General features: G+C 43.9%; 1 protein-coding gene across 1 annotated transcript in view; it reads left to right on the top strand.

Moving 5' to 3' along the window:
* ofcc1 (orofacial cleft 1 candidate 1) overlaps positions 1–26264 on the top strand; it is a 117311-nt gene that overhangs the window by 70789 nt on the left and 20258 nt on the right. The window contains exons 20-21 of the mRNA XM_046354879.1: positions 563–726; positions 9658–9817. Coding sequence (XP_046210835.1) covers positions 563–726; positions 9658–9817 — 324 coding nt within the window. The remainder of the gene's footprint in view (positions 1–562; positions 727–9657; positions 9818–26264) is intronic.

Here is a 26264-nt window from a genome sequence, read left to right on the forward strand (position 1 = left end):
CTTGATGAAAACCTGCTCCAGAGCGCTCTGCACCTCAGACTGGGGCAAAGGTTCACCTTCCAACAGGACAACAACCCTAATCACACAGCCAAGGCAATTTAGGAGTGGCTTCAGGACAAGTCTCTGAATGTCCTTAAGTGGCCCAGTCAGAGCCCGGACTTGAACCTGATCAAACATCTCTGGAGACACCTGAAAATAGCTGTACAGCGACGCTCCCCATCCAACCTGACAAAGCTTGAAAGGATCTGCAGAGAAAAATGGGAGAAACCAAATACAGGTGTGCCAAGCTTGTAGCGTCATATCCAAGAAGACTTGAGGCTGTAATCGCTGCCAAAGGTGCTTTAACAAAGTACCGAGTAAAGGGTCTGAATACTCATGTAAATGTGATATTTCGGAGGGGGGTTTATATCAAACATTTGCATTTCTAAAAACCTGTTTTTGCTTTGTCATTATAGGGTATTGTGTGTAGATTGATGAGGGGAGAAAAATAATTTAATCAATTTTAGAACAAAATGTGGAAAAAGACAAAGGGGTCTGAATTGTAGGCTCTATGCGTGTTCAGCGTCTGTCCTACAGTTCAGAGTCTCCTGTTGCGGATGCAGCCAAGCTCTACTGGCACTTCTACCGGACCGACCAATCAGGGGCAGCTGGAGTGGTCATCACCCTCTTCCTCTATGCCATCCTCTTCCTCCTCTCCACCACCATCCTCTACCTCTACCTCCTCAGGTCAGCACAAACATGCAGAGGCATTATGCCCAAAGAAACTAATTTAATGCATTTGTAGGATAAAATATAGAAGATAAAGTTGATTTAACTCTGAATTCATTCTAATACTGAAATTGGCCATCGGTGCTGATGAGGCTAGACATAAGAAACACGGGAAAAATGGGACTCGCTAATGCCAATGAAATATCAATTGAACAGCGCTGAATGCAGTACTATGCTATAAGCTTAATGTGTTTTCATACACATTACTAGGGTTTTCATGGTGTGTGTATTGTAGTACTGTAGTGCTACTATTATAATAATATTGGCATCTCCCATTGCTTCAGAACCCATGTCGTAGTTGACGTCTCAGTTCCTCGAAACAGCCCGTTCCGGAACTAGAAATGGATCTTGCTCCAGACCTGTCCTGTCACATTGGGCTTTCGTGTCGACTTTGAGTCCTCCGTCTCTGACCTTCCTAGTGGCTGAAAAGTGTCACAACACTGGGGAAGCACACAGGAAGAGCGACTAGCGAATTAGGAATTATCATTGGGGTATTTTTAGATGGTCCAGCCTATGGGGACACCCTGCCAATGAAGAGTAAAAACCCTCTAACACCCAGTCCTGTCCACTAATTCCTATACCCGCTCCCAAATAACCAACCCCCAGACCCCCTCAATCCGTGTGTGTGTCTGTGTTTTCACTCAACTATGTCCGCAGAAAACAAGTGTTGATCTAATCGGTTGTGATTTTAGAGTCTCATGCAATTACTAATGCAGTTATGCATTAAGCGAACTGCCACACAAGGTTGTCGAATTGAACGCAGCTCCATAGTCGGTAAGAGAAGATGTAAAGCGTGGCTAATTCGGAACTAGGTAGATTTGTTTTTACATAACGTGAGTATGTAACATCCTTGCATAATACGATTAGTTGATATGGTGTATGGTGTATGTTTCATCTTTGTGCTGTATCCATATTGAAGGGCCTGCTGCTAGAGTAGATGGACAACGTTTGAGCTGCTCATCAGATGAAGTCTATCAGATTGAGGTCACCCCTGCTGGAACGTTAGTGGAACGTTAGCGCTTGCAGTGTTTGTGTTGTGATGGGGCTCTGCAAACCACTTTAGCACTCATCTCTCCCATGAGTCGCTCTGTCCTGTGAAGAAAGCAATGCTCCAATCTGATTGGCTCAGAACAGCAGCCAATGAGAGTGGTTCCTTTCAATGGATGTTTTACTAAGGAAGTTGGGGTTTGATGGTGATTAGTGATTATTGCCAGCTGAAGATGTGTTTTATACAACATGTACTTCTACCCAATCTTCCTACATTTTCTTCCCGAAAGGCAATTCTCTTTTACATAATGGAAAGATTCAGTTGTAGGCCTAATTTTGGGGGAGTGGTGAGGTAGGAAAAACGTAGGGTATGTGATAAATACTGTACCACATCCCCATCAAAAGGTGTGTGTTTTCGTACCCTGAAATTAGACCGAATCCCATTAACATTTCGAAATGTAAAAAGTCCACAATTGAATTAATCAGTTTAGAATCGGTCCGAAAGGGGGAAAAAAGGGTACCATTTCATTTTCCGTAAGCGGCCGCTTATCGTCTCAGCACTAAATGGACAATATTAAAACAGCAGCCAGTATTAATGATTTCTGCCACTCAGTCGCCGGGTGGATTGTATTGAATATAGGGCACGAGGCTGAGGAGGGCTGATAATTTTATGGGTTACATGTTCTTATTGGCTGTCAGAGGGAGAGCTCTGACACAGCTCGTGACCTATTTCTAAAATAAAGCCTGGGGCTATATGTATAGATAGAATGAACTGTTATCCTTTTTTAATTACATTTTAGGCTGCCTTGATTCATTGGCTGAAAAATATATATATTTCAGTAATTTTTTATTCCTTCACCGAAAAACTTCACAAATAGAGGTGGTGCCATTGATTGTAGTGGTATTACATTAGAATGATTACAAGGTAAAGGAGAAGGAAAGGGTCTTCAATTTTGTATTGAGAGGGACTGGTCTCCATCTAGTACTTTGAATGAGTCTGTCTGTCTGTCTGTCTGTCTGTCTGTCTGTCTGTCTGTCTGTCTGTCTGTCTGTCTGTCTGTCTGTCTGTCTGTCTGTCTGTCTGTCTGTCTGTCTGTCTGTCTGTCTGTCTGTCTGTCTGTCTGTCTGTCTGTCTGTCTGTCTGTCTGTCTGTCTGTCTGTCTGTCTGTCTGTCTGTCTGTCTGTCTGTCTGTCTGTCTGTCTGTCTGTCTGTCTGTCTGTCTGTCTGTCTGTCTGTCTGTCTGTCTGTCTGTCTGTTAGGGGTTCTGGGGATGAGACAGCCACACACACACGTTTGTTTCACTATCCTTGTGAGAACAATTGATGATTCTGATTCAAAATCAAATTTGTTTACATCCCTGACGGTGTGCTGGGGACAATAAACGGCCACTCTAAAATGTGCCGTTTTGAAACACAAAGCAATGCCAAAGATGTCTCAAGCTTTGAAGGTGCGTGCAATTGGCATGCTGACTACAGGAATGTACACCAGAGCTGTTGCCAGAGAATGTAATGTAAATTTCTCTACCATAAGCTGCCTCCAACGTACTTTTAGAGAATTTGGCAGAACGTCCAACCGGTCTCACAACCGCAGATCACGTGTAACCACACCAAGCCAGGACCTCCACATTCGGCTTCTTCACCTGTGGGATCGTCTGAGACCAGCCACCCGGACAGCTGATGAAACTGTGGGTTTGCACAACCAAATCATTTCTGCACAAACAGTCAGAAACCGTCACAGAGAAGGATATCTGCTTGCTCATCGTCCTCACCAGAGTCTTGACCTGACTGCAGTTCAGTGTTGTAACTGACTTCAGTAGGCAACTGCTCACCTTTGATGGCGACTAGCACGCTGGAGAAGTGTGCTCTTCAAGGATAAATCCCGGTTTCAACAGTTCCGGGCAGATGGCGTCATGTGGGCGAGCAGTTTGCTGATGTCAACATTGTGAATATCGTGCCCCATGGTGGAGGTGGGGTTATAGTATGGGCAGGCATAAGCTACGGAAAACGAACACAATTGCATTTTATTGATGGCAATTTGAATGCACAGAGATACGTGACAAGATCCTGAGGCCCATTGTTGTGCCATTCATCCGCCACCATCACCTCATGTTCCAGCATGATAATGCATGGTCCAATGTCACAAGGATCTGTACACAATTCCTGGAAGCTGAAAATGTCCCAGTTCTTCCATGGCCTGCATACTCACCAGACATCCATAGACTCCCAAGTGATGCAGCGGTCTAAGGCACTGCATCTCAGTCCTAGAGGCGTCACTAAAGACCTTGGTTCGATCCTGGGCTGTATCACAACCGGCCGTGATCGGTAGTCCCATAGGGCGGCGCACAATTGCCCAGCGTCGTCCGGGTAAGGGGAGGGTTTGCTGGGTAGGCCGTCATTATAAATAAGAATTTGTTCTTAACTGACTTGCCTAGTTAAATAAAGGTTAAATTAAAAAAATATATAATAATATTTGCATATCTGTATTCCCAGTCAGGTGAAATTCATAGATTAGGACCTAATGAATTTATTTAAATTAACTGATTTCCTTAAATGAACTGCAACTCAGTAAAATCTTTAAAATTGTTGCATGTTGCATTTATATTTTTGTTCAGTGTATATAATTGACACTATTGATTCATATTAATTAGCAGCTACCATTTAACAGATAAGGGTCTTTCTATAAATAAATGGGCCAATGTGTGACATCACGGTCAACATTTCTAAATGGTTTGATATACATTTAAATATAATTTTCTAGCAGAATTAAAGTCTAGCTGGGCACAATGAGACCATAACACCACATACAGTAGCAACAACAAAACATCGACATGTCATTCAAAATGTCACGGACACCGCATGTTTCTTTGTCATGCCTAGTTGCATGCCTGTGCTTTAGTCAACTTCTCTATAATTTATAGCCATGCTAAACATCCTTGAAGAATGAAAAAGATAAACAACAGCATTTCTATATGTTTTAATAGTTTATATAATACAATAGCATAATACAATGGATTCTGTCAATAAAATCACGGACAATAATAATAACCAATAATGAAATCATTATAATCAGTAAACTCTTCAAGCATTGTGTGTGAGTGTGTATGTGAGTGTGAGAGAGTCTGTGTCTGAAAACTAGCTGTCAAATTCTTGCTTCCTCTGTCCTTGTTTCCTCCACTGCTTGCCTCTCCTTGAGAGTGCATTGTAGCCTGAGGGGAGGAACCTTCATTCCTCTCCCCCAATGTGCTTTGAGAGGGAGGTGAAGAATGGGGGAAACAAGGGGAGAATCTCAATTACATTTCCTTGATCCCTCACGTCCTCTCTCCTCGCCTCCTTCTCAAAACCCATTGGAAATGAAGGTGAGAGGGAAGGACCTCTGACATTCTCATCCAATGGGTTTTGAGAAGGCGACAAGGAGAGAAGATGCAATGAATCAAGGAAATGCAATTGAGATTCTCCCAAGGACAGAGGAAGCAAGTATTTGACAGCTATTCAAGAATAGGAAGCTGAAGACCTGCTGCAAACAGTGAAAGGATATATTTACATGTCTACTATTTACATCCTTGCTCCATCCCAGCTAGTTAGATGTGCAAACAATGACTAGGGGAATAGCTCTAGTCTAGCAATAGAAACTGTTGTTTTGGCTATATGGTATCACTGAAAAATATTACCAATGGTTAATTAGGTTGCTCAGATAAATCTGTCCCCCAACCATTTGTGATTACAAAATTTTGATTTTTTTACATGGGATAAAAGTAGAGCTAGAAATTGGTATATCATATACTACAGTTGAGGAACAATGGGAAAGTAACTTTGCTTTGAAAGTTGATAAACTTGTAACCCTATTTTTTCGAAAATGTCCCTTGAAAGTTTTGGTACACCTACTGGAGAGCTCTTCTTTGTCTACACCCATTTAGCATCTCTCACGTTCACTTAAGCCTTAGCTCCACCCATCTATTTTAGGATTCACATGTGAGGCCATGTGCTAAACAGAGTGAGTACAGTAGTGTACTAAAAAATCAAAGATTTAAAGACTAAAAGCTGGTTTATACTATGGCTATGTCTGTATACAGTTGTCGCAGTGACATCATGAAAATTCTACTGTCGTCCTACATCAAACTTGTTGTTGTCTTTATGAAATAAGTTGCAAACCAGGCAACTAAAAGCAACTTTCTAAACATTGTTTTGGTTTTTTCCTAGCTTGTTAGCTAGCTAGCCAGTGTAAATAATTACCATATCATAGCTGACAATTACTTAACTTTAGCTCATTTTTATTAATGATTACATTTAAAAAAAAACGCACAACAAGATCATTATTTAAAAGTTAATGGCGAGCTAATTACAGAAAATAGCTGAGAGTGTGACGGAAAAATTAGCTAGATAGCTAACAGTACGCTTTAACTTGCAATGGAAACAACTTTCTGTCAAAATTTGAAGCGTATAATATCTGAAAATGTAGATATCTAGACTCTCTTACCCGTATACATAGATGAACTCTTGTCCCTCTCTGTCACCAGATGCCATGGTTGCCCTTGTTTTGAAGATGTAATCCGGAGAGAGGTGTTATATACAACAGCCTTCTGTGTGTTCTCTTTTCAACTCCCTCCGCATATTTGCAATCAAACAAAATACTTTTCTCCATCTCCTTAGCTATCAATACTCTGCTTCCCCCGGGCATTCCATAGATTATTTTGGATAATGTGTGCCCATCAAAACTGTTTTCACACCGTAACATAGGGGGATACGAAATGTTATGAGGTTACAGTGCACTTCCGAGATCGCCATACAAAAAAAAGTCTGACAGCAATATTCAGGAATTTTACAGGATCAAGTTCAATGTGTAATTAATTTGTTAAATGCTTAGTATATGATATAACGACATACATGTAAGGAAAGAAAGGTAGTGTTTTATGTCACATGATTTTTGCCAAATCTGTGAAGACTCCAAACATGAGAAAGGGTTTAAACATAGATTTTGATTCATCTCATAAATTATATTTGAATGTATAGTTGAAGTCGGAAGTTTACATACACTTAGGTTGGAGTCATTAAAACTAGTTTTTCAGCCACTCTACAAATTTCTTGTTAACAAACTTTAGTTTTGGCAAGTCGTTTTGGACATCTACTTTGTGCATGACACAAGTCATTTTTCCAACAGTTGTTTACAAACTGATTATTTCACTTACAATTCACTGTAATACAATTCCAGTGGGTCAGAAGTTTAGATACACTAAGTTGACTGTGACTTTAAACAGCTTGGAAAATTCCCGAAATTATTTCATGGCTTTAGAAGCTTCTGATAGGCTAATTGACATAATTTGAGTCAATTGGAGGTGTACCTGTGGATGTATTTCAAGGCCTACCTTCAAACTCAGGGCCTCTTTGCTTGACATTATGGGAAAATCAAAAGAAATCAGCCAAGACCTCAGAAAAAGAATTGTAGACCTCCACAAGTCTGGTTCATCCTTGGGAGCAATTTAAAAACACCTGAAGGTACCACATTCATCTGTACAAACAATAGTACGCAGGTATAAACACCATGGGACCACGCAGCCGCATACCGGCAAGGAAGGAGATGCGTTCTGTCTCCTAGAAATGAACGTACTTTGATGCCGAAGTGCAAATCAATCCCAGAACAACAGCAAAGGACCTTGTGCAGAACCTGTAGGAAACAGGTACAAAAGTATCTATATCCACAATAAAACGCGTCCTATATCGACATAACCTGAAAGGCCGCTCAGCAAGGAAGAAGCCACTGCTCCTAAACTGCCATAAAGAGCCAGACTACAGTATGCAACTGCACATGGGGACAAAGATCGTACTTTTGGGAGAAATGTCCTATGGTCTGATGAAACAAAAATAGAACCGTTTGGCCATAATGACCATTGTTATGTTTGGAGGAAAAAGGGGGATGCTTGCAAGCCGAAGAACATCATCACATCCGTGGGATGGCGGCATCATGTTGTGGGGGTGCTTTCTTTACAAAATAGATGGCATCGTGGGGAGGGAAAATTATGTGGATATATTGAAGAAACATCTCAAGACATCAGTTAGGAAGTTTAAGCTTGGTCGCAAATGGGTCTTCCAAATGGACAATGACCCCAAGTATTCTTCCAAAGTTTTGGCAAAACGGCTTAAGGACAACCAAGTCACAGTATTGAAGTGGCCATCACAAAGCCCTGACCTCAACCTCATAGAAAATGTGTGGCAGAACTGAAAAACTGTGTGCGAGCAAGAAGGCCTACAAAACTGACTCAGTTACACCAGCTCTGTCAGGAGGAATGGGCCAAAATTCACCCAACTTATTGTGGGAAGATTGTGGAAGTGTACCCGAAACATTTGACCCAAGTTAAACAATTTAAAGGCAATGCTACCAAATACTAATTGAGTGTATGTAAAATTATGACCCACTGGGAATGTGATGAAGGAAATAAAAGCTGAAATAAATAATTATCTTTACTATTATTCTGATTTCATATTCTTAAAATAAAGTGGTGATCCTAACTGAACTAAGACAGGGAATTTTTACTAGGATTAAATATCAGGAATTGTGAAAAAGTTTACATTTATTTCGCTAAGGTGTATGTAAACTTCCTACTTGAACTGTATCTTTGTTCCCACTTTATATCTTAATTATTTCACATGTTAAAAATAGGCAAATTATTATTGTCTATGTAACAGCTCCAAACAGTTTTCCACTACAATAAATGCTCACTGGTACCATAGTTTAGAACTTTTGAACAGCACTTCTGCCAAACATATTGTGCATATCCAAGGCTTTTCCGCAATGAAAGACAGTGAATCCCACTAAGAGAGAGGGGCGCATAAATGAATGAAAAGAGCACATCTGATGATGAATGCAAGCTATTCTTATGTCTGAAGTCAGAGTACTACAGAAGAGTAGCAAACTCTCCCAAGAGCTCTGGATAGGAGTGATGCTGGGTTCAAAGCTCTGTCTATCCAGTATCCTTGTATACAGCTGGCTCTCCTTGATGTTAGTTTTAACTGATTACCCCCTGACTGCGGAGAATCTCTTTGGTAGGGGAAAAGGTTGCGCGCGTTTGATGATTGGCCAAGGCATTTGTTTGTTTGTGTAGATCTGGTGTCTTTGTGGGCTGTTGTCTGTGTTGCTTGTGGAGAAAGCTAGCCGGCTGATGCTCAGTCACCTCGAGACTCCGATCAATACGCGTTCTGGCGTGGCCGCATGACTCAGACCCACCTCATCAGACGGCCACTCAATCAGCAGCCAATAGCAGCCAATCCCCTGGCGGCTATCTTTGAAGCGCCTTGTGGAGTCCTCTGGAGTCTCCCGTGATCTTGATTGTTCCATACCGCCCACTTACTGCCAGCCCAGCTCCGTTTAACTAAAAGTAGCCTCCCTCCCACTCATCAAGGCCCTATTTGCCTGCATTCTTGTCCTCTGTGTTCTGCGTTCTGTGGATCAATTCAGATACTCCATTTTAAACGGCATACTGAGTCTGGAATGAGATGCTTAATTCAATTAAAAGAAGGTTGGGGATGTTTTCTGGTACACTGGACACCATGATTTGGGTTTTAGTTGTAAGCACCAGACAACATCGAAACGATAAGCTTCATTCAATGCCGCCGAGACTCGTCAGATGAAATGTGTCCCAAAGGTCAGGAAACCGGTTTGTGGAACGCTAGCCGACGTGACACTAACGTGAATATAATTAGGATGTGACGTTGGTTTGGCATCCGACTAGCCAACAAAACCATGAGTACAGTCATGATCTTTCACACCGTTGGGCTGAGTAGGGCAATATTGTTCCTTGTTTTCACAAATTACCCTTGGTGTCCTTTTACGAAGGCAGAGTGGAAGACAATGATGGTTCATGGCTCGTCTCCTCCACTTTCCCTCCCTCCACCCTCACGCCCTCCCCCCAGACTCCACAACGAGGGGCGCATGCTGGACATCTTCCAGCGTCTCAGCGTGACTGAGGGATCCTTCTTCGTCCCCCGGGACCTGGAGGTGTCCAACCAGGAACTAGACTACATCATCCAGAAGGCCGAGCAGTGGAGGGGCTTCAACGGAGAAAGACGCAAGGTGAGCCAACTTGCCTGCTTAATGCCCCTAAACCCTGACCCCAACCAAACTGGGCTAGCTCGGATATTTTCTTTCCACATTTTCCTTTTCAGCACTGTTCCATTAACTATGGTGGGTGCCTAACCAGGTCAGCTCAACTCAGTGGTGTGAGAAGGCCTTTCTTATGACCACACTACTGTAGCCATGCTCCCTGCTGTCCTCAAGTCGTAAGTGTTTAATTGGATTAATGGTTGTTTTCTTACTGAGAGGATGAGCAGAAAGACCCTGTTGATACTAATCCATTAGATTGCTCCATCTAACAGGCAGAGAAATTGTGGTTGGTTGTCTGTAACCGCGGGTCATGCCCGCTAGGGTCTAGGACCAAAGGGATATATTCTGTGGGTGAGCTGATTGGTTAGCGAGGGACTTAGAAGAGTGGTCAAGATAGACTCCAGTTATTGTCCATTACTAGATTTAATTTGGACACTTTATTAACGAAGATATTAAGTTCTAAGAAGATACATAGAATAAGCTTATTTTCTATCATTACATTTTCTTTAGTTACATTTCAGAAAGCCAAGGAATTCATCTCAAAGGTCTTTAGCTTCATTCTAATTAGTACAAGATAATTACCAAAACAGAAACTCAGCTAGCGGGCTGCCTGATTAGTCTGTGGAAACCAATTTCCAAAGATATTTCATTAAAGAAAGACTACTCAATCAACACACACACACACACACACACACACACACACACACACACACACACACACACACACACACACACACACACACACACACACACACACACACACACACACACACACACACACACACACACACACACACACACACACACACACACACACACACACACACTGCAACAGGCATTTGGTTAATGTGAACTTAGCATGGACACGTCGATGTCAGAAGGTTGTGGGTGCAGGAAATTCCAACGTCCCCATGAAATGATTCTCATCTGAGGGAAGCTGTCATCTTCTGACAGGCACTATGGGTCGGTGAGGATGACACAGCGATGACACTGTATTAGCATGTAACCACGGCAGTGGGGAATCTATGCATAGTGATTGAAAATGTGACTTCTGCAGATAAGAAAATAGAACATAGCGATCCAACCCCATTTAAATTATTCTGTACAATTTGTTAGTGGCATACATCTCTTATTAACTTTCCTGCTCTCTCTCTCTCAAGTTCATACACTCCCAAATGGCTACAGCTTGTACTGTACTGCAGCCTCCCTGTAAACCCTCCCAAACTATTTAGTGACTTTCTGATGAGATATTATAATACCTGTCAACCGAGGCGAGTGTAAGTGAAAGATAATTGCCACCTCATCGTAAATGCAAAGATTTTGTTCAGCTGTTTTGTGGTAGCACACCATTTCAATATAGACTATGCTGAAGCCAACTATGTACAGTGGGGAGAACAAGTATTTGATACACTGTCGATTTTGCAGGTTTTCCTACTTACAAAGCATCTAAAAGGAATCTAAAACAAAAATCCAGAAAATCACATTGTATGATTTTTAAGTAATTAATTTGCAATATATTGCATGACATAAGTATTTGATACATCAGAAAAGCAGAACTTAATATTTGGTACAGAAACCTTTGTTTGCAATTACAGAGATCATACGTTTCCTGTAGTTCTTGACCAGGTTTGCACATGCTGCAGCAGGGATTTTGGCCCACACCTCCATAAAGACCTTCTCCAGGTCCTTCAAGTTTCGGAGCTGTCGCTGGGCAATACGGACTTTCAGCTCCCTCCAAATATTTTCTATTGGGTTCAGGTCTGGAGACTGGCTAGGCCCCTCCAGGACCTTGAGATGCTTCTTACGGAGCCACTCCTTAGTTGCCCTGGCTGTGTGTTTCAGGTCGTTGTCATGCTGGAAGACCCAGCCATGACCCATATTCAATGCTCTTACTGAGGGAAGGAGGTTGTTGGCAAAGATCTCGCGATACATGGCCCCATCCATCCTCCCCTCAATACGGTGCAGTTGTCCTGTCCCCTTTGCAGAAAAGCATCCCCAAAGAATGATGTTTCCACCTCCATGCTTCACGGTTGGGATGGTGTTCTTGGGGTTGTACTCATCCTTCTTCTTCCTCCAAACACGGCGAGTGGAGTTTAGACCAAAAAGCTCTATTTTTGTCTCATCAGACCACATGACCTTCTCCCATTCCTCCACTTGATCATCCAGATCGTCATTGGCAAACTTCAGACGGCCCTGGACATGCGCTGGCTTGAGCAGGGGGACCTTGCGTGCGCTGCAGGATTTTAATCCATGACGGCGTAGTGTGTTACTAATGGTTTTCTTTGAGACTGTGGTCCCAGCTCTCTTTAGGTCATTGACCAGGTCCTGCCGTGTAGTTCTGGGCTGATCCCTCACCTTCCTCATGATCATTGATGCCCCACGAGGTGAGATCTTGAATGGAGCCCCAGACCGAGGGTGAATGACCGTCATCTTGAACTTCTTCCATTTTCTATTAATTGCACAAACAGTTGTTGCCTTCTCACCAAATAAATATATTTTACAGTACAGTCTAGCAATGTGCCCATTTCACTTTTAGACATACCAAGTTAACTAAGGATCTGTGCCATACCAAGTTTACTAAGGATCTGTGCCATACCAAGTTTACTAAGGATCTGTGCCATACCAAGTTAACTAAGGATCTGTGCCGTACCAAGTTAACTAAGGATCTGTGCTATACCAAGTTAACTAAGGATCTGTGCCATACCAAGTTAACTAAGGATCTGTGCCATACCAAATGAACTAAGGATCTGTGCTATACCAAGTTAACTAAGGATCTGTGCCATACCAAGTTAACTAAGGATCTGTGCCATACCAAGTTAACTAAGGATCTGTGCCATACCAAGTTAACTAAGGATCTGTGCCATACCAAGTTAACTAAGGATCTGTGCCATACCAAGTTAACTAAGGATCTGTGCCATACCAAGTTTACTAAGGATCTGTGCCGTACCAAGTTTACTAAGGATCTGTGCCGTACCAAGTTAACTAAGGATCTGTGCCATACCAAGTTAACTAAGGATCTGTGCCGTACCAAGTTTACTAAGGATCTGTGCCGTACCAAGTTAACTAAGGATCTGTGCCATACCAAGTTAACTAAGGATCTGTGCCTTACCAAGTTAACTAAGGATCTGTGCCATACCAAGTTTACTAAGGATCTGTGCCATACCAAGTTTACTAAGGATCTGTGCCATACCAAGTTTACTAAGGATCTGTGCCATACCAAGTTTACTAAGGATCTGTGCCATACCAAGTTAACTAAGGATCTGTGCCATACCAAGTTTACTAAGGATCTGTGCCATACCAAGTTTACTAAGGATCTGTGCCATACCAAGTTAACTAAGGATCTGTGCCATACCAAGTTTACTAAGGATCTGTGCCATACCAAGTTTACTAAGGATCTGTGCCATACCAAGTTTACTAAGGATCTGTGCCATACCAAGTTAACTAAGGATCTGTGCCATACCAAGTTTACTAAGGATCTGTGCCATACCAAGTTTACTAAGGATCTGTGCCATACCAAGTTAACTAAGGATCTGTGCCATACCAAGTTTACTAAGGATCTGTGCCATACCAAGTTAACTAAGGATCTGTGCCATACCAAGTTTACTACACTCTTGCAAAAAAGGGTTCCAAAAGTGTTATCCAGCTGTCGCCATAGAACCCTTTTTGGTTCCAGGTAAAACCTGTTTTGGTTCCAGGTACAACCATTTTGGGTTCCATGTAGAACCCTCTGTGGAAATAATTGGAACCAAAAGAGATCTACCAGGAACCAATAAGGGTTCTTCAAAGGGTTCTCCTATGGGGTCAGCCAAATATCCCATTTTTTTAAGAGTGTAAGTATCTGTGCCATACCAAGTCAACAAGTCTCTTTTTCTTTTTTTTCTTCACCTTTATTTAACCAGGTAGGCCAGTTGAGAACAAGTTCTTATTTACAACTGCGACCTGGCCAAGATAAAGCAAAGCAGTGCGACACAAACAACACAGAGTTACACATGGAATAAACAAACGTACAGTCAATAACACAATAGAAAAAAATCTATATACAGTATGTGCAAATGAGGTAAGATTAGGGAGGTAAGGCAATAAATAGGCCATAGTGGCGAAGTAATTACAATTTAGCAATTAAACACTGGAGTGATATATGTTGCAGAAGATGAATGTGCAAGTAGAGATACTGGGGTGCAAAGGAGCAAAAAAAATATAACAATATGGGGATGAGGTAGTTGGATGGGCTATTTACAGATGGGCTATGTACAGGTGCAATGATCTGTGAGCTGCTATGACAGCTGATGCTTAAAGTTAGTGAGGGAGATATGAGTCTCCAGCTGCAGTGATTTTTGCAAACTTGTGGTCTGTTTAGGTGTGAGATCTTCCTATAGACCAATTGCCTCACAACAACTTTTGTGGGTTAAGCCTATTCATTCAAAGCCAGTCTTTCCATACAAGTCAATATAGTTCAATATACAGTATATATATATATATATATCAAAGTATGTGGACACCCTTCAAATTAGTAGATTTGGCTATTTCTCCCGTTGCTGACAGTTGTATAAAATCGAGCACACAGCCATGTAATCTCCATAGACAAACATTGGCAGTAGAATGGCCTTACTGAAAAGCTCTGGTACTTTCAATGTGGCACCATCTTAGGATGCCACCTTTCCAACAAGTCAGTTCATCACATTTCTGCCCTGCTTGACCTTCCCCGGTCAACTGTAAGTGCTGTTATTGTGAAGTGGAAACGTCCAGGAGCAACAACGACTCAGCTGCAAAGTGGTGGGCCACACAAGCTCACAGAACGGGGCTGTCGAGTGTTGAAGTGTGTAAAAATTGTTGGTCCTCGGTTGCAACACTCACTAGGGAGTTCTAAACTTCCTCTGGAACCAATGTCAGCACAAGAACTGTTCGTCGGGAGCTTCATGAAATGGGTTTCCATGGCTTGAGCAGCCGCACACAAGCCTAAGATCACCATGCACAATGCCAAGCATCAGCTGGAGTGGTGTAAAGCTCGCCGCCATTGGACTCTGGAGCAGTGGAAACGTGTTCTCTGGAGTGATGAATCACGCTTCACCATCTGGCAGTTCTTTGGAATAATCTGGGTTTGGCAGATGACAGGAGAATGCTAGATGCGAACTGTAAAGTTTGGTGGAGGAGGAATAATGGTCTGGGGCCGTTTCTATGGTTTGGGCTAGGCCCCTTAGTTGCAGTGAAGGGAAATTTTAACGATACAGTGACATTCTAGACAATTCTGTGCTTCCAACTTTGTGGCAACAGTTTGGGGAAGGCCCGTTCCTGTGTCAGCATTACAATGCCGCCCGTGTACAAAGTGATGTCCATACAGAAATGGTTTGTCGATCGGTGTGGAAGAACTTGATTGGCCTGCACAGAGCCCTGACCTCAACCCCATCGAACATCTTTGGGATGAATTGAAACGCCGACTGCGAGCAAGGTCTAATCGCCCAACATCAGTGTCCGACCTCACTAATGCTCTTGTGGCTGAATGGCAGCAAGTCCCCTCAGCAATGTTACAACATCTAGTGGAAAGCCTCCCAGAAGAGTGGAGGCTGCTATATCAGAAAAGGAAGGACCAACTCCATATTAATGCCCATGATTTTGGAATGAGATGTTCAACTAGCAGGTGTCCACATACTTTTGGTCATGTAGTGTAGTTCATTAATCGTTGTCTTCAGCATGAGATGGAGCTAATGTGGAGGTGAGACGATACTCCCCACCTTGAACCGTCCTCATGCACCTCCCTGAACATTACATGAGATAGAGTCTTAGTTAATACAGTTGGTAGTAATACTAATTAGTTTGGCTTGTTTATTGGATAGAAATTGGGCCTCCGTTTTTCTGGCGACTTTGAGAGAAATTAGGGCCCAAAGTTTATGATTTAAAAAATGCTACTAATCCTACTAAGTCTTCCCTACATTACGTAGATTTCCTCGCTGCACTGCAACAATTACAGCGTACTTAATATTGTCCCTAATTTGGCTTTATTAAACTGATAAAATGCTAACGCATTAAACACATTTGCCAGCAAGATTAAAATATAGGGTTATTGCATTTTATGATTTTTACATTATTCAGGCCGGCGATTTTTCACAGAAATAAGATTGGCCGTGCCATTATTTCATCATTATTGGAGCAATTTCTCCTGAGCAAAAAAGGGTCACTTTCCTAACTCAGCAAAGACATATCCCTATTAAACTAATTTGCCTACATGCAAATTTTTGTCATTTTTCCCTCGTTAACTATTTATCAGAGACAGGAAAAAAATATATTCATGAAGGAGAGAGGGGAGCAGCCCGACAGAGCTGAAACTAATATTTTGCAACTCTAATGATTTTTTGCATCCTTAATTAGATAGAATAAGGTTGATATGATTAGGTCAGGATGTAGTGTTTTTCATTAAAAATACATTTCAGAAACTGTATTCCAAATGTGCCCTTGCAATTAAATAATGAATCCAACGAGTTTCTTATTACGGACCCAATTAATATGAGAGGGAAGGGCGTAATTTTAATAACAATGGGCCACGAGGCCTTCATTAACCAAGAGAGGAGGGAAGAATGGATAAAGAAATAGAGGAGAAAATATATTCACAGGTACAGTATAGTGATGGTGTGACGGGACATAGAAAGTTTTAAGGGTCAAGCAAGGTGATGACAAAGGGTCAATGACTTGATATGACCATTTATCTTCGAGTCCCCAGTCACAGTTCGTGCTAGCAAGAATATCAAACTAAACAAAGACAGCCTCAAGGGCAGCCATATTTAATTTACTCTCTGTTAGAATGTGTGTTAAGTACACGGTTGAACACTCACTCTTAACACAATCCAACACAAGGAAATGAGAGAGGTTAATGACAACGTTGACTAAAACCAGTTTTCTCTCAGGGTGCCCTCTGCCATAACATGGGACGCGATCCTTCCTACCTTTTTACTTTTTACTGTACATGTGATGTTTCCCTCCAGCTCTGAAACAATAAAAGAAGAATCCACATTCAATAACAAATCTGCAAATGGCCCTATTATTATCAAACTTGTCATTTTCATGATCATAAAACATAATCTAATTTTACTTTCTTACTTACCAATTAACTTTATATTACACCTCACTATTCTTCCAGGCCTTACAGTATACGATCAGTTCCATTGCTGTAATCTTTGAATATGACTTAAAGGTGGTGGCATCGGATAAAAGCACCAGCTGTTGAGCTGATCCAAAGTGGGTGAGTGGGCCTACACTCATACCTGAGTTGGAATTCGATCTGAACACTTGCGGAGGAAGCAGTAGGATGAGTTTTCATTCAATTCTTATCATCTAGCTAGTGTCAATGATGGTGGTTGATAGATACACCCACTCGCTGATGTCATCGCTTACGATCGATTAGATCATCTACATCGGCACCTTTCCTAGTTCTAGTTCTCCAGGGAAGTTACAGCCAGGCTAACTGCCTACTGCATTAGTAGGTTAGCACACCGTTGTGGGAGTCTACTGCAACCGAAAACTCATAGTGGAGCTCAGTTGGTAATGAGCACATTAATTATGGAAAAGCACTGATGCAGATGGACCTAATTAATTGTCTGCCGTCACCCTCTTGATTACTGTACCTGGAAGGGAGGTGTTAATTTCGGTAATACTTAAGCAGGTACGCAAACAGTTGTGTCAGAGTGGGGGCTGTGACAGTGACTGAGGAGAGCCCTACCTCACTAGAGTCATTGTCACCGTCGTTATTCACCAGAAGTTTCCGGGTGACATTGTGCTAATGGAAGTTGTCGTCTCGACGATGGCCCCAGAGATGTTTTCGCAACTGAACGGCGGTCGACAACATCGTGGCGGCGGCGTTTGTCTCCATATGTCTAGGTAATGGGTTACCTTGTGCAAATTTGGGGAACACCCAAGGTGCTTTGCAAAACATGCTTGTGGGGGGTAAACCTGTTGTGGTTTGGATGGCACAGATTGGAGCTCTAATGATAACTGGGACTGTGCTTCTCTTTCCTTAATCATGTGAGAGGGGACTATGTGTGGTCTCCCTAATCTATACAAGTCCCCCATGTTACCACTTGATTTCAGCTTCACTCGACGTAACTTCTTACCCATTGGAATTAACATAACAACCTTTTGAGTTGAGCATTGAAATGGTTATTCTCTTTATCCGGTATCTGAACCTCTGGTAAAGGTTTTAGCCAATCTGTTTTACCCCTCAACAATGTCCTCTGCATGATCTACCTCAAAACAATGCTGCAACCCCTCTCGATTCAGAAGACTCCAAAGCAGACGGTCAGAAGGTACGTGACATTGTTGATGTTCACCACACTCTCTGAACCTTGCCATTTTGGCTTCCCCATTCCTGCTCCTCACTTATGTACAGTAAAGTGAGACGTTAAAGGAGCCCCGAGAGACGACCACCTCCACCGCTAAGGGAACAAGACCATCACCCCAAACCAGGGGAGCATTAGTCCATGACGAGTAGCCCAGGAACCGCTTGTCAGTAGAACAATGGCCGAGAGAGCCCCCCTACAGGAACCCAAAACAGGAACGCAGGAAGTGGAGAGGAGTTGATATGTCACCGCGGTAATATAGGAGGGGTCATCTGGAGTCGATGGGGGTAGTGTTGAGGGCAGGGAGATATGGGGATCACTGAGGGCAGTTCCCCCATCACCCCTCACCCCTCTCATCCCACACCCGACCCTGCCATAGAGTGGGGGGTGTGTGTGTGTGTGTGTGTGTGTGTGTGTGTGTGTGTGTGTGTGTGTGTGTGTGTGTGTGTGTGTGTGTGTGTGTGTGTGTGTGTGTGTGTGTGTGTGTGTGTGTGTGTGTGTGTGTGTGTGTGTGTGTGTGTGTGTGTGTGTGTGTGTGTGTGTGTCTGTCGCATTAGGTCCGAGAGTGGCTTCTTCAATTACAGGGGGCTATTAGTGGACAGTGCTGTGAGCCTCCGTGGCCCGGGGCTACAGCAGCCAGCCATGCAGGCACAGGGAACAGGAGCACAACCACTCCACTCGCCGCTGCATTAGAGTGCTCAATATGAGATGTGACTGCAAAGGGTACATGCCTGTGTTGGTGAAAAGGTCACAGACTTTGGGGGGCAGTAATGTGTGAAAGCGGTGCAGTCGCACAATGGTTAAAGAAAGAAAAAAATATATAGAAGCACTCACTCAGCACCCCCCCCCCTTCTACTCACAAAACGCTGCAGCCCTTTCTCCATTTTTTAGTATCGCCACGTTCATCCAGGGCTACTCAGTGATTCGCCGAAGATCCTCAGAAAAAGCATCTGCTTTGCTTCGCTTTCGGAAATTCTAGGCCTTTACCTAAAAAGAGATGCAGCCATTGTTGTAATTGTGTGACACCTCAAACTGAAGAATGGGCGGTCAGTTTGTGTGTCTCTGACACTGAACCGTCCCTGTGTTGGCTTTTTGTGCTCCCCATGTCTCCTCCCAGGCCCATAGAAACAGAGGCATCGGTTCGCGTTTGAACTCGTCCGTGTGAACGTTTAATTACTGGGAGTGTCAGCCTCTGCTTAATATGTCCCTCACCATTAATCCAGGAAGGGGATATTATTATCTCTTCTCCTCCCTAAACCCTGGGCAGGCTTTTCTCTGGGAGTCTGAGATGGAGAGAGTAATAGAGAAGGAGAGAAAGAGGGAAAGAGAAGAAGAGAGAGAGACTCGTCATATCATAAGTAGGTCTGTATGGTTAGCACCCCCCATCACATGCCAGACCGATGCAAACTTACACAAACACAGTTTTTTTTACAAAGTGGATGTTTTGTAGTTAGTGGTGTCTTTGCACTTGTAGAGATTCAGGGATGTTGTATGCCCTGTCAGCTGTCAAAACAACGTCCAGCTGGAAGCCACACAATTGAGTCCACATGTTGAAGTCCTGTCTCTCCCTGCTTCTTCCTTCCCTCCCTCCCTCCCTCCCCCTGGTTCTTCCCTCCCTCTGCCTGCCTCTCCCTGCTTCTTCCCTCCCTCCCGGCCTCTCCCTGCTTCTTCCCTCCCTCCCGGCCTCTCCCTGCTTCTTCCGTCCCTACCTGCCTCTCCCTGCTTCTTCCCTCCCTACCTGCCTCTCCCTGCTTCTTCCCTCCCTACCTGCCTCTCCCTGCTTCTTCCCTCCCTACCTGCCTCTCCCTGCTTCTTCCCTCCCTACCTGCCTCTCCCTGCTTCTTCCCTCCCTACCTGCCTCTCCCTGCTTCTTCCCTCCCTACCTGCCTCTCCCTGCTTCTTCCCTCCCTACCTGCCTCTCCCTGCTTCTTCCCTCCCTCCCTGCCGCTCCCTGCTTCTTCCCTCCCTCTACCTGCCTCCCTCTGCCTGCCTCCTCTGCCTGCCTCCCTCCCCTCTACCTGCCTCCCTCTGCCTGCCTCCCTCTGCCTGCCTCCCTCTGCCTGCCTCCCTCTGCCTGCCTCCCTCTACCTGCCTCCCTCTCCCGCCGTTCTTCTGCCTGCCTGCCTCTCTCTCTGCCTGCCCCTCCCTCTGCCTGCCCCTCTCTCCTTCCCTCTGCTTGCCCCTCTCTGCCTCCCTCCCTCCCTCCCTCTCTGCCTGCCTGCCTCTCCCTCCCTCCCTCTGCCTCCCTCGCCCTCCCTCTGCCTGCCTGCCTCTCCCTCCCTCCCTCTGCCTACCCAGCTCTTATGGATCCCGGCCCGTTCACTTGCCATCCATAATGCAAACCAGAAGGAACAAATTGGACTGTCGGCGAGGAGTGAACGAGTGTTCTTCAGCGGCACACAGAAGAGCAAATGGGATTTTTAAAGAGCTCATCTTGCACCATTTTTTAGTGTTTTGCACACTGGCTGAGTCTAATTTGTCTTGTAGTTTGAAATTATTATATCCGAGGATTAGCAGATAAAGTTTGCCTCGGTTGGAGTCCAATGGGATGTGGTTACTAATCTAAATAATAACAGTTTGCTTCATTGAAGAGTATTTAAAGAACCAACATTTTGGCACAATTGACATGAAGCAGGAATGTATCTCTAGAAAGTGGTGGACTTGGTGGTGGAGAGTCGGTTGTCTCAAATCTGGATTTCATTTTAGCATTATTAAAAGCAGTACTATTAATAAAAGTACATATCCTTCCTTCCTTGATCCTATGACACTATGAGAACCAGCCTGCATGTGAAACCATCTGCCCTTTTTACGTTCTGACCATACGTTTGTTAGTCTTTTCCCTCCTCCTCTTCCTCCTCCTCCTCAGTTGCTTTAAAGAGTGTGACCTTGAGTGTTTCCTGTGGCCCAAGGGGGAGCAGGCCTGCTGATTGTGACAGGTGTCTCGTCTTAACAGGATGGATGATGACATCCTCTGGAGAGATAGGTTGGAGGGACTTTAATATCTCTTATCTCTCCCATAACCACATAGATGGATATACAGCACTGCACTGTCAAGGTGGCCCCGCTATAAGCAGAGAATCCCAGGTCTAATTTTGTTATCGGCAGTTATCATCCTCTGAAGCCTTGAAGGGCCGATTGGAATGAAGCCACTTGTAAGTGGCCGGAGAGAAAATCAAGAGAGATGTTTCACTTTGGCCCCTTTTTGGGGGGCATCTCAATATCCAATGGTACAAAGTACAGTGGCATTGACTATAGGTATGTGGTACATCATGAAGAAATCTTCAAATTAACCATTGTGTTTGTCATCACTTAATGCTTTAATGAGGGGTTGACTTTCCATGTAGCTTCTATGGTGTGACTTTATTGGGATAGTCCCCTAATGGATGATCTGTAGATCAGTTAAAGCCTTTACACCACCACAACAACACAACAAACCTGGAGAAACTGTCTTCCTTCCCCCCCAAGGCCCCAGTGGTTGAGCCTTGGTACTAAGTGGGGGGTTACTGCTATTGGAAGTGGGGCGGTGCTGCGACAGGAGTTGTTTGTGGAATGAGTTGCCGTTATTTTCCCCCTACCAGATAAAAGGAGATTAGTAACAGTGAATTATGCATATCTTATTTCCTGGATCATCTCGAGCAAGAGATGCTATCTCGCTAAGAAAGTTAGTCTGCATAAATTGAACATGTAAATATTCATTGTTGCTTGTTTACCTTTTTCTAGAAGTCCAATTTGAAAAGGAGCTGATATTGAGTGTAGTTTTATGACCATACTGTAGTTTATATGCACCTAGGTATATCCAAGTAGATAAAGACAAAAGTGCCCCTTGCACAATAATGAGAGTGAACGGACCAAAATAAACAAGTACTGTACTGAATCAGCCACAGTGTAGTTACTGTGTGCACTACTGTACGTAATACCAATCGGTTGCCTGTCTTGGCCGTCTGTGCATTTAACCAGACACAGCGTGTTTGAGCCAAATCAGACGAGCACCGGAGATGCGTCCGTACCATTTTAAAGCTGTCCCAATTACACAAACAGACTGGCCCTGTATCGAGGACGTCGCCGACAATAATAGCGGCTCTATTTCCATTCTAATGGCTGGCGTTAGCCTGGGTTATCCATGCGTATGTATGGCCCCTCTCTGATTCCTGCTCAGTGACTCTCTGTGAGACCTTCAAATTCGATTTGATCTACACAGCAGCAGTAGCAGCAGGCTTGGAGGCCCCAGTCTTCTGCTGCCTACCTCTCATCTGGGGAAACGGGCCTTGAACCTGAGCCAGCTCTGTGCCGAGGCAGGGAGGTATGGGAGTGACCATCCGCAGCTCAGAGAGCCTCTGCACAGAGAGACAGCCCCCCTCCCAGACCCAGGCACTGGGACTGCACGCGTGTGTCTTTCTGTGTGTGTGTTTGTATGTGCATGTGCACATACATGTGGCTGGATAAGGGTCTGTGGACAAAGGAAACAGACATGGCTGCCACCTCAATCGTTGTCACTGTTCCTCCATCTGCACAGTATGTTCAGTACATTTGTGTTCATACGCTAGTACCGCTAGCTAGCCTGCCACGCCTCTCTGGACGGTGGTACAGTAGTCTGGCTCAGCCAGGCGGTTGAGCCATGCAGCCCGATGGATTAAGCCTGGGGTAGGGGGTCAGGAGCTGCCAGAGCACCCAGCCACTGCTGCCCATCAGCCCCATGCAGCCAGCCTGAGCCTGGGCAGCCCAGCCTGGGCTTCCATCCTCCATCCATGTGCGACTGACAAATAAATAACCCAGCCTGTCCACCACCCAGGCAAATTCAAATGCACCTGTCAGCGTGATGAAGCACTCGCCCGCAGGGAAGCATTGTTTACATTTTCACTCCACTCTTCGCAAAAGTGAGATTCTAATTATTTTCCCACTGTAAATTAAAGCCAAGTGGGACAGAACTGAAAACCAAAAGGGACCCCCCCCCCCCCAGTGGATGGAAGGAAACGGGCATCACTATATATAAATTGCGTTCGGGTAAAAAAAAAAAAAAGTAAAGGAAATGCGGGTGGATGGTACTGAATTGGAAGGTCAGCGGCTTTCGTCTTGATAAAAAGAAAGACAGAGGGAGGAGAACGAGAGACAGAGAGAGAGGTGAACTGCTCACACAGGCTGCAGTGCACATCGAGTTTTGTTGTTTTGCTCATTACACATGGGTCTTGAGATATTCAGCCGAGTGGAATACATTATAGCCCCACATTTCATACATAATAATGTGCCAAAATTGCACCGCGTTATTTGTCATCCCGATGACAAGAGAGAGAGAGAAGGGAGAGAGATTTAATTAGTCCAAAGGAGCATGCAAATGGGAGGTAAAATTAGACTAGAAGAGGGAGAACCTAGGGATGAGTGTGGATGGTAATGATGGCTATCTAGTTTGGATCAATCATCCAGGGATCAGGGAAGGTGACAGGCCGGCTCGTGCCCAGGCCCCAGGCTCCCTTCCTGGACCACGGCCAGCACAGCTCAGCCTGTCTGTCTAGATTTCTATGGAGGCCTCTCCTCTCTCTCTCCAACCTCCAGCCCCATGACTCATACAGTACACCACTACCTGGAAAAGCTTCACCATTCGCTGACACGCACCACCTAACCTGTAGACACACTCACCACTCTGCGGATTATTTAGCTCTGTGTTGTTTATTAGTGATGCATAGCCTATGGCTGGGGTTTTCAAAATGGAGGCTCTGGGCCTACTGGTTAGTTGTAGCCAATCCCAAATGAGTGTCAGCGTATGACCAGACTGTAGCTCAAAACATTTTGATTGGGGAAGTGTCGTATGAACATTTTGATACGGTAGGTCAGGGGGGTAGAATGTTTGGGGGATCAGTTGTGCAACAGGGACAGAAAAGCATGAGGTCATTAAGGAATTCCTCTTGTTTTAGACAACCATTGACACGTCACAAAATGGAGTGAAAATGTCACGGTGATATTTGTAAAGAGTCAATGTCGAGTTACCTAAATACAAAACCACTCTGTCCACAGCCATGTCTCTTGCTGAAAAAGTTTACTGAAATGGTTATTACTGAAATAGCTTCACCCAGTGGAAAGTTTCTATTTCTGTCAAATGTGTCTGCCCTCTTTTTAGTTGTTAGTTGCAAGTTTATATATTTTTTTTAGGTATGCATATGGGTCAATTTAAAAGAATTAAGCTGAAAGGCATATTTTTTGGGGTATGTAGTGCATTTAGTCATTTTATTTAGGGGTAGAATTATTTCAGCCTCAAACTGTTGAATAGAAGAGCTTTATTAAAGTGTCTTAACTTCCACTCTCATTATGTTCCTTATCTGAACACTGACACGTTTTCAAGCTTGCTCTTTTGTAAATATTTTTTATTAAATGCAAATAATTGATATACTAAATATTCCTTTACTTGTTTGAATACTCACTTCGCTGACTATAGACACTGTCATACTGCATAACCATGGAGTTACATAAAAATACAGACTATTTGCCATCTTCTTAGTGTTACATGCAGACTTGTTTGTGAACAGTGACTGCTGTTAGATTCCCTACCCACTTCCTGGATCTACCCCTCTGTGCATTTGCGGTAATGTCTACATATACCACAATTTATGTCCTTGCTGGGAGACATGGCTTGCTGTTTATAGTCCCTAAAATAAATAATGCTTGTCTCTTCCCATGCGAGTCAAGAGACTGATACGGACTCTATCAGATTTCCTAAATGCAGACGTCAACGATAAATCGAGGCAAGATTGGTCGGAATTAGGTTAGCTCACTTGAATGCTATCTGCTTAACCCACAGCTGTTCGGCCTGCTACACCCAGGCATTGAATGTAAATCAGTCACTTAGTGCTATCAAATGGAACAATGGGGAAGAAGAGAGCACTCAGACTTGGGCTCTTATAGAAGTCAGGCTGGCCAGAAACGGAACCAACCTCCTAATGCTCTCGCTGGCTCTCTCTCTCTCTCTCTCTCTCTCTCTCTCTCTCTCTCTCTCTCTCTCTCTCTCTCTCTCTCTCTCTCTCTCTCTCTCTCTCTCTCTCTCTCTCTCTCTCTCTCCCCCTCCCTCTCTCTCCCCTCCCTCCCTGTAGCTACAGCTCAGAATATGATTCACCCTAAGAACCATAATGCACTGAGTGAAATGGCTTCCCCGTCATCCGCACACAAAAACGTTTCTATGTTTGTCTCAATGTGTTGTCACAGGGATTTCACCAGCAAATTGGCCAATGTGGCCACGGCACAGGAAATGTTATAGACAGGAGAAGGAAATGTAGTATTAGTGAGAACAATTGAAATATCTCCTGTTTTGTGTCATCTGATGCATTTCTTACGTTGTCCCTCAACAGCTATCAAATACACTACTCAAAAATCTACAATGAATCAATTCCTGTTATCGTGAATGGAAGATTATTGGGGAAGTATATCACCAGATCACACCAGTCAAGATAGTATGGACCTAGAGGGCACAGCTTTACCCTAATGAATACTGAATTGGCGTTAAAGAGATGCGTCCCCCTGCGTTTCCTTCCTTAAATGTTTGTGGCTGGTCTTCCCGCTTTCGAACCAAAGCGACTCTTTGACATTTGTGACAATGAGGTCGTTCTCTCCAGGCTGTCTGTGTGTTTAGAGCAGTTGTCTAATTACAAGTAGGTAATGACTTGGGTGTTTTCGAACTGCCCTGAGTTGTTTGGCTAACAGTTTATGTAGTTAGAAGAAAATCAGGACATCGATACACTTCCCAAAACGAAGTCTCTCCTTCAGCGTGACCCTGCCACTCAGGCCCTGTGAATGAGTTGGCTTTCTGGCTCCGTGTTTTCTTAGACAAATCATAATTACGGAGCCAATTAGGGGGTCACCTTGAGTTTATAAACTCTGCTGCCGGGAAAAAATTCCTGGTGCCTTTCACCCAGCCTTAACCTTCACTCTGTGTGTGTGTGTGTGTGTGTGTGTGTGTGTGTGTGTGTGTGTGTGTGTGTGTGTGTGTGTGTGTGTGTGTGTGTGTGTGTGTGTGTGTGTGTGTGTGTGTGTGTGTGTGTGTGTGTGTGTGTGTGTGTGTGTGTGTGTGTGTGTGTGTGTGTGTGTGTGTGTGTGCGTGCGTGTGCGTGAAA

Source organism: Oncorhynchus gorbuscha, linkage group LG07 (genome assembly GCF_021184085.1).
Source record: "Oncorhynchus gorbuscha isolate QuinsamMale2020 ecotype Even-year linkage group LG07, OgorEven_v1.0, whole genome shotgun sequence".
In the NCBI taxonomy this organism is placed as follows: Eukaryota; Metazoa; Chordata; class Actinopteri; order Salmoniformes; family Salmonidae; genus Oncorhynchus; species Oncorhynchus gorbuscha.